Source organism: Delphinapterus leucas, chromosome 2, assembly GCF_059928025.1.
Source record: "Delphinapterus leucas isolate spDelLeu-1000000601 "Yukka" chromosome 2, BTC_Dleu_Yukka2, whole genome shotgun sequence".
NCBI lineage: Eukaryota > Metazoa > Chordata > Mammalia > Artiodactyla > Monodontidae > Delphinapterus > Delphinapterus leucas.
Genome location: NC_143130.1, coordinates 82,907,936 through 82,923,308, shown reverse-complemented (window position 1 = coordinate 82,923,308; position 15,373 = coordinate 82,907,936). Strand labels below are relative to the sequence as shown.

At 37.9% G+C, this 15,373-nt stretch overlaps 1 protein-coding gene across 1 annotated transcript in view; it reads left to right on the top strand.

The window, feature by feature from the left end:
* The window catches only part of UNC13C (unc-13 homolog C), a 385,689-nt gene that overhangs the window by 106,013 nt on the left and 264,303 nt on the right, over positions 1-15,373 (top strand). The window contains exons 10-12 of the mRNA XM_089906237.1: positions 5,488-5,556; positions 7,200-7,289; positions 13,276-13,404. Of these exons, the coding sequence (XP_089762363.1) occupies positions 5,488-5,556; positions 7,200-7,289; positions 13,276-13,404 (288 nt within the window). The remainder of the gene's footprint in view (positions 1-5,487; positions 5,557-7,199; positions 7,290-13,275; positions 13,405-15,373) is intronic.

Genomic DNA, 15,373 nt, shown 5'->3' with positions numbered 1-15,373 from the left:
ACCATGGGATCTAGGTTTGATAAGTGGCACCATGATAGAGACAGAGATAAAGGATTTGGGTAGGAACATCATCCATGTAGTTAAGATTTCAAAGGGGGAAGCCTCAGGTCCAAGATGTATCTCTAGGAGTAGGTTGTTGAAAACTGAGTGTAAAAACAGTGGTGTACTGGAGCTAGTTTGTACCTGCTAACAGGCAGTGATTGCTGAATTTTTAGGACTATTGCAGGCTGGTTGTTGAGTACAGCCATCTTGAAACTGGAAATACTGAGAGTATTTATACCATGAAAACTGTCAAATGCTAAAAATCAAGGCTTTTTTCTTTTGGAGAGATGGTTTTGTTGCACACCCTTGAATGCAGAGATTGCTGGGAGTCAAGATTATCAAAGAACTTGATTGGATAAAACATCTCCATGGGTGTTGAAAACACCGTGGGTAGAGCAAGAGTTGGAAAGGAAGAAAACTCCATGAGGTGGGGGTCAGTTTTTCAACTTTGAAGAAAAGTCTTTAGGAAACTTAGTTAGTTATCTTAAGACACAAATAGCAAATTATTAGTAAAATTGATGTTTAGCTCAATTTTTTCTTGAGCATAGATACCCTCTGACATAGCCAGTGCCCTGCAAAAACAAGTATGCTAATAAATATTTCCTTTTCATTACAGGTATTCTTTTATTTGGTTGCTTGTTCATTCAAGACATATTTATGTGATACCTCATTTAAGGCACTATGGCAGGTAGTAGAGGGACTGAAAGATAAATGTTTACCTCGTTCTCTGGGTCTTATACTCTAATGGGATAGTCACCTAACCATGTGTAACAATAACCATAAATCACTCCCCAAATGGGATAAGTGTCAAAGGAGTTCATACTTGTAAATTTGCTTTGAGATTGAGGAGGAGAAAGTGATGGATACTCAGAGGCTCATGGAAGCTTGCCAAAAGGAACAGTGCTTTTAGGAATGAGTAGTATTTTTCAAAGTCCAAGAAGTAGAAGGAAAACTACCTTAGGTCTTTGAAGTAAAGACAAGGAGAAGATACAAAACTAAGTTCAAAGTGTGTGTAAGGTAGCCTGCCTAGTGAATAGTGCAGATAGAATAAAAGATGGAAATACAAGAGAACATTGTGTTACTGGATCGATATTAGATTGCTGAGGCCGTTTAATGCCCACTCAGATGTTTGGACTTCATTCTTGAGGCATCGTGTAGAATCTGATTGAATTTCTGATTTAGAAAGGTCACTCTGTAGAGGAAATGTTGCAGAGGGGAGAGATAGAATGTATATCAGACAGCGATTCAACTATACGGTGATGGATGGGAACTAGATTTGTGGTGGTGATTGCTTTCTAGTGTATACAGATGTCAAATTATAATACTGTTTGCCTGAAACTTATATAATAATTTTAAAAAATCAGCACTTCCCCCTGATCACACAGCCATGCCCCAACATATGTGTTCCTTTTCCAAATCCCTGGGAAACCCGAACTTTCTGATAAAGTGACAGGAAATGCTTACAATCATAGAAAATGCAAAAAAAAAAAAAAAAAACCCATGATGTCTAAAACAATTTGCAAAAAAGAAAATGCTCTAAAAATAAAAAAAGGGAGGTTAGGACCTAGTGTCAAGAAGAAGCTTGTCTAAAGTTTAGTCAGACTGAGAGAAACGTTAGGCTTTCATGCTCAGTGAACAGTAATATCTCAGTGCTTTTCAAGTTTACCTATTAAGTGACTTCTTATATACTCTTTGAATTTGTCATCTATTAATTAGTGTGTCATTGATAGCATTGTTTCAGTGGCGTTTTATAATTTTATGGTATCTCTATTGGTATCAGTATTAATCTCAAATCAACAAGAAATGCAAATGTATTTCCAGTATGTTCATAAGATTAGCATTAATTAAATTATAAAAAACTTATCAAAATAGCTTACACATTAATTCTACTTGAAATGTTTCTGTTCTGCTTAAAGAATGACTGCTTTCGATATGATCTGGAAAAAACTTTTTATAATTTGCTGGTTCAGGTCAGAATAATTTTATCCTATTCTTGTAAATTTATGAAAACCTAAGAGCAGGTTGCACATGCAGCTCAGGCTCCTCCCAGGGAAGCTGAATCAAGCGAGGACCCTGAGAGCTTAAGCATCGTTACCTTCAGGTTAAATCTACTGCTGCTGCTGGAGTGAGACACTGAGAAGCAAAGGAATGGGAGAGAGAAGCTGCAGATGATGCAGAGGCTTTTACACACCTTCTTTATAAGAGCTTTTCCTTCCACGATTCCCAGTGTCCTAGGGAAACTGGCTAAGAGTGTCCTTGTGGGGTAGTAACTGCCTCCCCCTACTCAAAACCTCCCCTCTTCTCATGGGTCAAAACTGGCCCACCAACTGGTTTTGTACAGCTCATGAGCTAAGAATGGCTTTTACATTTTTAAATGGTTTTTAAAAATCAAAAGATTGTCATTTGTGATACGTGAAAATTATATGAAATTCACGCTTCAGTATCCATAAGCAAAATTTTATTGGAAAACAACCGTGCTCGTTTGTTTATATATTGGTTATAGAAGCTCTTGTGCTACAATGGCAGAGTTTAATAGTTGTGACAGAGACCACAGAGCTGGAAATATTTACGATCTGGCTCTTTACATACAGTTTGCTGACCCCTGGTCTAGAGTTATTCTTGTCAACTAATTAAACCTAAATACTTGATAACAGATAATGCTTAATGTTAATATTATAGATTTAGCCCCTAATAGCAGACATATGTAGTCCTTACCAAATGCAAAGAACTAAATAATGTGACAGTTTCAGATATTGTGGCATGTCCCTCGAGAAACATTTTTTTTTTTTTTTTTTTTTTTCGGTACGCGGGCCTCTCACTGTTGTGGCCTCTCCCGTTGTGGAGTATAGGCTCTGGACACGCAGGCTCAGCGGCAATGGTTCACGGACCCAGCCGCTCCGCGGCATGTGGGATCTTCCCGGACCAGGGCACGAACCCGTGTCCCCTGCATCGGCAGGCATACTCTCAACCACTGCGCCACCAGGGAAGCCCGAGAAACATTTTTTAATCGCAGTCTTTTCTTATTCCTCAAATCACACCATGTAGGTGATAGGCCTCCTGTGCTCTCACAAAGGTAATCTCACTCAAGTTAAACAGAAATATGGCAAATGAAATAAAATTTCAGGCTGTCCTTCTGTTTAAAAAATGTCTGTGAAAATTCTATCAGGAGCACACTTTTAATTTCACATCATCTGATATTGTTCGGGATTTAGCGACAACATGCCTGGCAGTTTTCTCCACAGTTTTCTATTTTTCTGGAATGTAAATTTTCCAGCTGGGCACTGAAGACCTAGGGTGGAAGACTAAATGTGTGATCTGTATCAGTCAGAATTCTGTTCAGCTGCATGAAATAAATTCAACAAACCTGACTCAGTATTCTTTCCCATGTAACCTAAGTCCAAAGGTAATAAGGAATTCAGGGCTAGTACAGCTGCTCAGGATTGTAATGTTTTGAAAGGGTAGGCAAACAGGGTTAGGATGAGGTGTGGAGGCTCCTAGCTTCCTGCCTCATCATTCTTACCGTTTGTTTAGCTTTTTGTCTTATAGCCACGGGATGACTATTTGACCTTCTAGTATCTCATCTGAGTTTAAGGTGAGAAAAAGGAGAAAGACACAAAGGGCAAATGGAAAAAAGGCCTAACAAAGAATTATATAGCAAATACTAATACAACAACTCTGCAGAGCATTCTTTTAGATTCTTTCTAAATAATAATTCATCGGTAATATGCTGGCTGGTTCCATCCCCTTTAATAAACTGTATACATCTCATTGGCCAAAATCATGCTACATGGCCGTTGCTAGAGTAAAAGAGGCCTTGGAGGGTAGGTGTTTCATAAAGGACATATTTGACTCTTGAGGTTCTGTTAGGAAGAGAAGAAGGGATATCGGGCAGACAACCGGAACAGTTGGTCGCACTGTACACAAGGCCAGTGATTTGGGTCATAGCGTGGTTGACTAGGGTCATGTCAGCTGTCTTAATGATTCATACCGATCACAGAGGTCATATAAAGCACCCAGAGACTGACACAAACACATTGATTTTTACAGTCGTTGAATGATTAACTACTATGGCCTAAACCGATGGTTGTAGCAGCTCTTTTATTTTTCTATTTTGATTGAGATCCACTGACCCACATTGATGGAGGATGGGGGTTAATCAAGGGCAACATAGGTCACCTCCTACCCTAGGAAGGTATGATAGAGAGTAAGAAAGAAAACTCTTAAGACATTCATCGTATTTTCCGGCAGCTTTACTGGAGAGTCTTACTTGCCTAACAAGATAGCAAGCTTCTGGAAGGCAAGGGTCATTTCTTAGGCTCCTTCATTGCCTCCACAAGGGTTATTAACACAGAGTCAATACTCAGACTTTGTTCACTGATATATAAACCTGATAAAAGGCAGTTTATTCAGAAAATTGGAGTTTCAACTTAGGAACTATTTATCAACTCCCGTTAATATTCAACTCACTTCATCAAGATCAGTGACTTAAAGGGATAAGAGTTATATACCCCATAAATCCAACTTGTTCGTGAAACTACTAGGAAAAATTTCTACTTTTGTTAATATATTCCAAAGTGTAATTTGGTGTTTACATAATATTAGTCTAGGGAGGAGCCTTTAGTCATTTACTACCATCCCCCTATTTTTTTTTCATTTTTATTTAGGAATCGGAGACTCAGAATGGTGCTTTGTCTATTGTAAAGTTTTCACGTGTGACTTTGATGGTGTTTTACCTTATCTAATTTATTTAATCCACTCAACTATATCCTTATGCTTATTAGCAAAACGTTTTAATTCTTATCCTTTATCATCTTCAAATCCTTCTATGAAGAAGTCAGTCCAACCCTGATACAGCATCAGAGGGAGGCATCCGGTAATTTTTGTTGACCTGATATTTTATACTTTTTTAGCACTAAATCATAAACATACTTTAAAGGCAGTCGATCCTTTCAAATTATGAAGTCCGTTACCAAAAGGAAAATACTTTTTGAAATTGTTTTTGACACAAAGAGCGGCTAGTCCCCCTTCCATAGGTGGGAGAAGTTTAAAAAAACTATAGTTTAATTTTGGGGAGGTGGTGTGGTGTGTGGAGGTGGGAAGGGGGTGGGTTATATTCTCTTGTTGACTCATACTGCTGTGAAGGAGTACAGTGGCAATTCAGTTGTCTGGTCTCTTTCTTCATGACTCAGCTCTTTGGATACTGTCTCATTCATCACAGAGAGGCAGTGTGACTTACAGGAAAGAGTGTGGATTTGGTGTCAGAGACCTGAGTTTGAATCACTGCTATGTCACATACCAGCTCTATGATCTTGGAGAAATCACTGACATCTTTGAACCTTCCTTTCTATCAAATGGGGACATTAACTCAGAGAGATTTTGTTGTGAGGACTACATTTAGAATTATCATTGATTTCCATTCTCCTATTTTGTGTTTGCTTTGCACAGAGGGAAAAATTCATAAAACTACTGGACCAGTTGCATAACTCTTTAAGGATTGACCTGTCAAAGTATAGGGTATGTACAAAATTATTTGCCTAAAGGTAAAATATGGTGTTTGGCTCAGATGATTGCTTGTCACATTGTAAAAAAAAAAAAACTATGCACTATGTAAAGGAAAAGTAAAGGTAATGATCTTGGCACCTTGGGTCCTGTCACACTAGACGGGTCCCCTAAGTAATCAAGTAGACATCTCTTGTTTAGGTACCTTGCTCCACATCAGCCTGAAGTACTCTGTGTGTGGGGGGGGGGGGTGTGGGTGTGTACGCACACATGTACAGGTTTAATTTTATAATTCTTTTAATAACCATTAGATTGAGTGGCCCTCAGCTAATTCATGAAGTAGACATGTGACCCAGTCCTCATCTTAAAAGCTCACCCCTTCTTACTAAGATATCCAGCTGATATTTCCTCAGCTTTTGATATTCCTTCTGGGATTCACCACTTAATTCACTCCTAGATCAATACAATGTGCATTTTTTGAAGCTGTACAGAGTTCATTGTCAACAATTCTATACTTCACCTGCAGGTGAAATTCACACATACACAAATATATTCATGTGTGTGTCTGTGTTTGTAAACACACAGATATAATTTTATTTAGAAAATACAGTTACCAAAAAATTTAGTTACAAATTTTATTTACCAAAAAATCTATAGTAATACTTATTGCATTCTTTAACAATTTATTCTATAATAAATATCTTTCCGTATCTGTACATATGTATCTTTCTTGCATTCAATTTTTAGTCTCTTATTGATGGATCGCTTAACTGCGCATTTCCGGATATTATAATACCAAATTTTACCTTTCATGTCGGAACTGGGGCCAACACTATGAGAAAGGAACTGCTGTGACAGGCAATGAAAATGATATTTGGGGGCAAGAAGGACCTTGAGGCCGCCTCATTCATCATCACTTTGACACTCCAACTCTGCTTGAGTTCATGAATACCTAAAAGTTACCTGTGGTTTTCCTAATGGCTCTTTAAAAAGCCTATCTGAAAGCACGTTAAAATGAGAAATTTCTCAATGCTGAAATTGTTTCCTTAATATTTTCCTAATTCCTTTCCTTTCCTTTCCTTCAAAACTGTGAACATCTGCATTTTTATCTCACATTTCTCACCAAACTTCACTAACAAAAACTTTTTGTTTAAATCTGCAGCACTTCAGGGAGAGACTATGCAGTGCAGTCTTCTTTTCTTTTTTTTTACTTTTAGCTTCTTTGTGACTAAATGTAAATATAGGACATGTAAAATTTCCCAAAAGGATTTTGGAAAAAATAACCCATCTTGAGAAAATTATAAAAAATATTTTCAAATATATGCTCACCCTCCCTCTTTCAGCAGGAAACCTATTTTGTGAAACAAGGATGAATAACCTCATAACACTGCATTAATGATATAATTTTTTACATTTTTTTATGTTGTGGGAATAAATAGAAGAATATGGCTTTCCAAGTCTAAGACAAGAATACTTCCAACTCGTTTATTTTCTGTGATATTTTACAGTAAAAATATTGTGAGAATACTGTGGTGATACTTTTTAAATTTTACACAGTTTACTTACCATTTTCTTTCACAGAAAGTTAGTTGTAGCTTATTTGCCACTGGAGGCTTAATGCTGATAATTTACCCATTTTCTATTTCCTAATTAAACAGGAAAACTTTCCCGCCGGCAATGCTGAAAGATTGCAAGACCTGAAATCAACTGTTGACCTGCTAACAAGTATCACCTTTTTTAGGATGAAGGTACATTTTTTATTTTTGTCACTGTCTTCGTGTGACATACATTTATTCCCTGGTAGAGTCTGGTTTTGCCCTTCTCTTTTTTTTTTTTTTTCCCGGTACGCGGGCCTCTTCCGTTGCAGAGCACAGGCTCCAGACGTGGAGGCCCAGTGGCCATGGCTCACGGGCCCAGCCGCTCCGCGGCATGTGGGATCTTCCCAGACCAGGGCACGAACCCGTGTCGCCTGCATCAGCAGGCAGACTCTCAAACACTGCACCACCAGGGAAGCGCTACCCTTCTCTTGATCAATACTGTTCATCCCCATTGATTAAGATGTAGTGCCTTTGCCTGAGCTAAATGAATCTTCCAACATAATGTGTGTTGAAAAAGAGATTATCCTAGACGCTTAAGATATTCTGATACATTTGGCTCAAATTTAGTTTTAAGTTAAATTCATCTTAAACAGAGCTCTCTAGTGAGTGGACGTGACACTTACTGGAAAAAAAAAAAAATCCCTAAGAACATTAAATGGAAATGGAGTTCACTTTGCATTTCAATTTTAACTGAGATGTCTTGCCGATTTTTTCATTGCAAGAGAGTAGCCTCTTTTAAGTTTACCCTAATTGTAGCAACTCCCATTTCCTGCACTGAGAATGTCTATATAGGAATATGTGTGATTGCTTAATCCATTGGTATAATTAACTGTTATCTACCAACCTATGCAAATATTTCTTTTTAGGTATATCTTCTCTGCTTTAATGGCAAGTTGTCTGCAATTATAATTTGGCCAGCCAGACAATTCATGTAAAGCCTTTCTTAAAACTACTTGTCAGGCTATGGGCTAAACATTTTTGCCCTTTGAAAGAGAGTTTATGATTTTTTTTTTTTTTTTTTATTATTGCGGTACGCGGGCCTCTCACTGCTATGGCCTCTCCCGCTGCGGAGCACAGGCACCAGACGCGCAGGCTCAGCGGCCATGGCTCACGGGCCCAGCCGCTCCGCAGCATGTGGGATCCTCCTGGACCGGGGCATGAACCCGCGTCCCCTGCATCAGCAGGCGGACTCTCAACCACTGAGCCACCAGGGAAGCCCAGAGTTTATGAATTTTTATTCAGGAAATTCCTGTACAGAAAAAATTAGAAATAATTATTTTTCTTCTTTTCAATTGCCATGATTATCTTCACTAAAGCAATAACATTGGTATTTTATAAGAGAGAAAGAAAACAAAACCATACTGTATAAACCATCCGTCCTTTAAAGTTCATTCAAAATTCATTTGGTTTGAAGTCATGGTAAAATTAGGTGACTGGCATAAATAGAATTTACATCAATTCTGATCTGCTGGCAGTAGCTGCTGGAACAGTGCATAGAGGGTGATAGAACTGATCCAGGCTCTCATTGACAAGGGATGCCTGCCATTGCCATTGAGGTGGGTAGGAAAATGGGAGTGAGGGAGGGGAGTGCCAGCACAGTGCTCAATACCTGCCTTTCCTCAGTCACCAGCCTTGCAGTGTATAGGAAACAAAATCATTTCAAACTTGCAAGTCCTCCTCCCCCACCCTCACTACCAGCTGATGACCTTGGTTGTGATTTCACTGGAAAAGCAGGAGCAACTACTGGAGAGCTTCCTCAAGGTCTGACCACAAGCTCCCGCCACCCACCCATCTACTTACTTAGCTGCATCTGTGTCCATATTCTGTTCCTTCTTTTTTTTTATTATGATTGCTTAGCTGTTTGTTCTCCTAAAAAAAAAAAAAAAAGCTGTATCTTCCACTGATGTAATTAATTTCTTCTCCTCCTGAGTTACTAAAACAGTGGTCCAGCAATCTTCCTCACTCACCTGAATTATCAGTCTTCCACACTCTACTGGATATTCCCCATCACCAAACATGCTATTATTTCCAGTCCTAAAAATATTGCTTGACTCCATTTTCTTCTACAGCTACTACCCTTATCCTTCTTTTCCTTTAATACCAAAACCCTTCAAAATAGTCCTTTTTACTTTTTCTTTCCAATTTATCTTCTTGAATTGTCTTCTGAACAAGTTTTCTCCTTCTTTTTTCTTTTTCTCCTCATTATAGACACTAAAATTCACTGTTTGTCATAGTGATCTATTAGTTTTGACATGTGTGGTTGTATTAACCACCACTACAATAAAGATATAGAATAGAACAGTCCTATTAGTCTCCAGTATTCCCTTGTGCTAGTCCTTTATAGTCAACCTCTCTCTCACCTCCTGATCTGTTATTGTCCCCCTATGGTTTTACCTTTTCCAGAACATCGTGTAAATGAAATAATAATCTATGTAGTGTAACATATTGGCTATTCAGCCTTCTTCCTGAATATATCTACAGTTCATTCCTTTTTATTGCTGAGTAGTAATCCTTTGTTATATATGATCTACAGGCATTTGGGTTATTTCCAGTTTGGGGTAATACCAAATAAAACTGTTAAAAATATTGATATATATATTTTTGTGTAAACATAAATTTTCACTTTCGTTGGATAAATAACAAGGAGAGAGATTCCTTGGTCATTTGGTAAATGTATGTAAAACTTTACAAGAAATGCCAATTTCAGTTGTTCTACATCTTCTGGTAAAGCTCTTGGCATTTTCCATGATTTTATTTTATTTTTTTAGCCCTTCTAATGATGCCAAAAACTCAGCCGGCCTCTGTGCACCAGTGTCAAATCGAATCTCAGAGACAGAGTTTTGGGTGAAGTAGAAAAGCATAGCTTTATTGCTTTTCCAGGCAAAGCGGGGACAGAGTGGGATCCTGCCCTCGAAAACTGTGTGTCCCTACCTGGGAGGATTTGGCAAGGAGTTTTATAGCAACAGCTCAAGGGTGAGGTTGCGGGTAAGATTAGGGTGTGTGCAGGGCCTGCACTCCTTTAATCTGGCCTCAGGTAGTCTGATGAGTTTCTGTGGTTCCTTTAACCTGGTAGCCTTCTTGAAGAGCTTCTCTGGTTCCTTTAATCTGGAATGAAGAATGCTGGCATCTTCCATTTGTTGGGGGTTTTAGTTCTATAAAGAATTTAAAGATATTGTTGTGTGTATCCCTGAGGCAGAACCATGACCTGGCCCCAAGGCTGCACTATTGTTTCTTGACTGCTCCTCCCTTGTCTTGGCATCCCCTCCCTTCCCTGATTAGCAACTGTTCTAATCTGCCCTTTGGAACTCAGGGAGGGTCATGGAGGCTGGAGTGTATTCCCTACAAACAAGAAATTGGGGCAACAAAGACTTCTGTGACCTGGAGCCCCACAGGGTCCTGCTCAGTTTCACTAATAGGAATGAAGTTATCTCTTATTATGGTCTTAATTTTATTTCTATATTAATTAACAATGTTGATCATGCTTTCTTGAGCTGATTTGCTGAGTTTCTTTTGTGAACAGTCTGTTGAAATGTTTTGCCCACTCTTCATTCTTATTGTTGAGTATTGAGTTCTTTATTTACTCTGGATACAAGTCTTTTGTCAGGTACTTTATTTGCTGATGTTTTCTCCCTGTCTGTGTTTTGTCTTTTCATTCTCTAAAATTATCTTTTGCCTAGCAAAAGTTTTTAATTTTGATAAAGTCTACTTTATCAGTCTTTCTATTTACAGGTAGTGCTACTGACGAAACTAGGGTCGCAAAGATTTTTCTGTGTTTCTTCTAAAAGTTTTATTTTACCTTTTATGTTTAATGCTGGGTTCCATTTTGAGAGTTTTTTTTTTTTTAATAAGTTGTGAGGTATGGGTCAGGATCATTTTTTTGTATATAGATGTTCAGTAGTTTTCACACCATTTATTGAAGCGATCATCCCTTATTCATTGAATTTCATTCGCATCGTTATAAAAAATCAATTGATCATGTTTGTTTGGGTCTATTTCTGGACTTTCTATGCTGTCCAGATGTCTATACTTTTACCATTACTATGCTGTCTTGATTACTGAAGCCTTATAGCAAATCTTAAAATTAGATAGTTTTAGTCCTCCACCTTTTTTGTTACTTTTCAGAATTGTTTAATAGATTATATTAGTTCTTATTGGGATTTTGGTTGGGATTGCATTAAATCTATAGATCAGTCTTTAGAGAACTAAAAATTTTTAAATATTAAATCTTCAAATCCACCCTTATTTTTGGAACCTACTCCAATTAGACTTTTAATCCATCACTTCACCAAAAATGATCTTGTCAAGTCACCAGTGACTATCACTTTGCTGAATCTAGTGGTCAGTCATCAGTCTTCATCCTACAATGTTCAGTATCATGTAATATATTTTATCAATCCCTCCTCCAGGAAAGCCTTTCTTCCCTAGATTCCAGGACACCCCTCTTGCTTCTTTTTTCTCCTATCTCATTGGCTGCCTTTTATCTCTTCTCCATTGCTTTGTTCTTTCTCATTTGTCTAATGTCATAGGGCTAGAATTACCCAGCATTTCTTTTTTGGACCCCTTCTCTTCTCTGTCCATACTCATCTAGTCTCATTTCTTTAAAGTCTTCTCTAAGCTAATAATTCTCAAATTTATATCACTAGCTCAGGCATCTCTACTACTCCAGACTCATTTACCCAAATGTCTGTTTTGAAATCTACTTGTATGCGTAACAGGCTTCTCAATCTTAACCTGTCATAAACTGAGCTCCTGATCTTCTAAGCATAGTCTTGCTCATCTAGGTTGAGACCACTTCCAGTGTACCAGTTATTTAAGGCTAAAACCTTGGTGTTAGGCCACCCCCCATAGGCCGACAAGGCCTGTACTTGCCCATCTTCAAGACCAAAGAAAGAATCCGGAATCCGCAACAGAGACATCAATGGTTTAATGGATGGGGGATCTTATGTGTCTGAAGCAAGGTCCTGGAGTGAGACCTCGCTGTGTGCTCCAGGCTCTTGGCCGGCCATGAAGGCAGTCTTCACTCCTGGGAGGAAGGGGAGGTTACCAGTTATAGGGGAATTGATGTCAGGTTGGCCCCTCAGTTACCAGGGAAACCAGCAGAGGGGCATGTCCCTCACCACCCCTTTGATAGGTTTCCATCGGGGCTAAAGTTAGACCAATCATTAACTGGGGCCTGGGGCAAGTATGTAGGAAGGTCTGTCAGGTGGTAGAGTGTGGCTGAAGTAGGCACTCGTGGAGCAGGAGATGTACAGGGAGCAAGAGGACAGCCGTCTTGGATCACCTGATCATATACTTGGGGTGTCTTTCTCTCACACTGGTCACCCAGTCTGTCAGGAAATCCTGTTACCTGTTCCCTCCAAAATTAACCAGAATGGAATTTCTTCTAACAACTCCTTTCTCTACCATAGTTCAAGCACTGTCTTCTCATGACTGAATTATTGAGCTATTCTCATCACTGGTCTTTCTGCTTTGTCCATAGCCGGCCTTAGGGCAGCGTAAGGGAGCCTTTTAAAAACATACGTCACTTTCCTCTTCTGCTCACATAGTCTACTTTCTTCCCACCTTGCTCAAAGCTAAGGTTCTTGGAGTAGTCTATCTGCAATTTTTCCACTGGTCCCATCCTGTTACTTCTCTGAATTGATCTACTATTGAAGTCCTTTGTATTAAATTCTATTCCACTGAAACACTTTCTATCCCTCTTCTTCGGTTTATTTTTTTTTTCAGCATGCAACATCATGTAATATATTTTACTGATTTCGTTTGTTTATTATCTACTAAAATTTAGCTTCACGAGGAAAGGGATTTTTGTTTCTTTTGCTCACTGCAGTATCACCGTTGTCCGATATATAGTAGGTGATGATAAATATTTGTTGAGTGGTTGAATGGAATGAATGAATGATATTGTGATTGGTCACTGTAAGTATTTCTATTTGAATATTTACAACTATGCTCGTTTTCTCTGAGTTGTTATATTAGGACGTTAAGGTGGGTGTTTACACATTTAAAGCATTTCTAAGACCACATTTCTCCTGAATACAGAAAGTTCAACTAAGTGTTTATTGAATATTGTTTGATTTGTTTATACTGTTTATACAATGTTTTATTTTTGAATTTAAGAAAATATTTTGTCTACCAGGTTCTGGAGCTGCAAAGCCCCCCAAAGGCCAGCGTGGTCGTGAAAGACTGTGTCAGGGCTTGCCTGGATTCTACGTACAAGTATATTTTTGACAATTGCCATGAACTGTATTCCCAGCTAATAGACCCGGTAAGAAAAGATGTGTGTCTACTTTCTGTTCTAATGTGTGCTTCCGTAAGTTTAGAATGACAGTAAGTGGGAAAGTATGTTCATTCAACTTCACGTTAACTGCAGGTTTTAAGAATTTCCATATCTTTTCTTCACATTTGAACATCACTTTCTTATATGTGAGAGTGAAATAATTCACTCCTTAAAATAACTTCATATATTAAAGGTGGATATTGTTGTTCAAGTTTTTCAGGTGAGGAGTTAGTTTCAAAAGAATTAAGTGATTTTCTCAAGGTCACACAGTGGGCAAGTGGCAGATTTGGGACTAGAACTTAGGATTTCAACTCCTACTTCTATGTCCTTCCCCTAATTCATCTGCTTCTCTTTTCATTTTTTCTCATAAAACTGATAGATGGGGACATATTTATAGAACAGGATGGTAACATTGTCACATATGTAAATTTATTATTAAGAAATATTTCTAGAAAGAAAATACAGAAAGTAAATCAAACATGCATATACTTACCAGGTAGATGACCAACTGTTAACATTTAGCAATATTTGCTCTGCTCTTTATTGTTTAAAACCATTAAATGTTAGACATAAATTGGCATTTCACTTTGTAGCTCTTTCAAATTCCATTCTCCTCCCTTCCTCTTCCTTCAGAAATGAACACTGTTTTAATATTGGTGAGTTTGAACATCTTTTCACATATGGTCAATGAACACTTCAGTTTTATTTTCTGTATATCGCCTATTAATTCCTTGCTGATTTGTCTCTTGGCTTGCCTGTCTTTTGCTTATTAATCTGTAGAAAATTCTAAAATATATTTTGGATACTAATCTTTGTTGGTTATGTAATTTCATATATTACTTCTCTTTATATGTGATGTGTCTTTTCGTTGCATTGAAGTTTTTTAATGCACACTATGATTTGTATATATCGCTGTTAGTTCTATAGAACTATTGTTTGGGGATGGCTCTTTAACATGTATCTATTGTCTATCCACTTCTCTGAAGAATGCAGTTGCTCAAATAGATATTGAAAACCGTGCAGTTACCCGTGGAACTTCCTGTTTAGTTGAGTGGGGCAGATTCTAGAAAGCCGATGTTGGATGAAGGCGCATAGGACTCTTTCAAGCTAGGTTTCAGGCTGGGTTTCTTACAGTATTCATCCTTTCTGGGGTCACTGACTCCTTAGCCTAATAGGAGAAAACATTAAAGCTGGAGCCTGTCATTGTATAAGCAAAACAACATAAAACCACATAACTGTTCTTAACTTTAGCTTAACATTCCCACTATGTGTGCTCTTGTTTGGAAACTTGGTTCTCTGGGATTTCTAGGGATTAAATTTTCTCTGACTTCTAATCTCCCCTTGGGTGGCCTTCTTATGTCTTCCCTTTGTCTATTCTCTGCTCTCTATCTTCCTCCCACAAAGCTCTTTCAATTCTTCCTCTACATTTTCAACATCATCTTTATTCTACCCAAAATATAAAAATTAAGCTTTTTATTATACCATATAAGTTACCCATACATAACTTTATAATCAATCTTACCAGGCTTTACCACCTTTAATTTCCTACTCCTTGCAATTCCAAACTCAAACTGGTCCCTCTCATGAGCCCTAAATTCTATTATTTTCTATTAACTCGCCATCTTCTTTTACATTCATGTGTTTATCCTGTTCTATCTGACTAAAATGTCCTTCCGCCATCCTCTGCCTTCAAAAGATCCAACTTAACTATGACCTCCTCTCCCACTAATTCACACTCAGTGGATGAATCAAATCATCAAGGTCAAGTGTCATACCTTATTTAGTGTCTTTCTAATATATTAATACTAATAATAGTAAAATAACAGCTTTATTTATATAAGATACGTAGAAATATGTGCAGTTCCCATAAAGCAAACATACCCCTAATAAAAAGCAAATAAATTGTCACGTCAAAATGAATCTAATATAGCTTAATATTTGCTTATTTGGCTTCAAA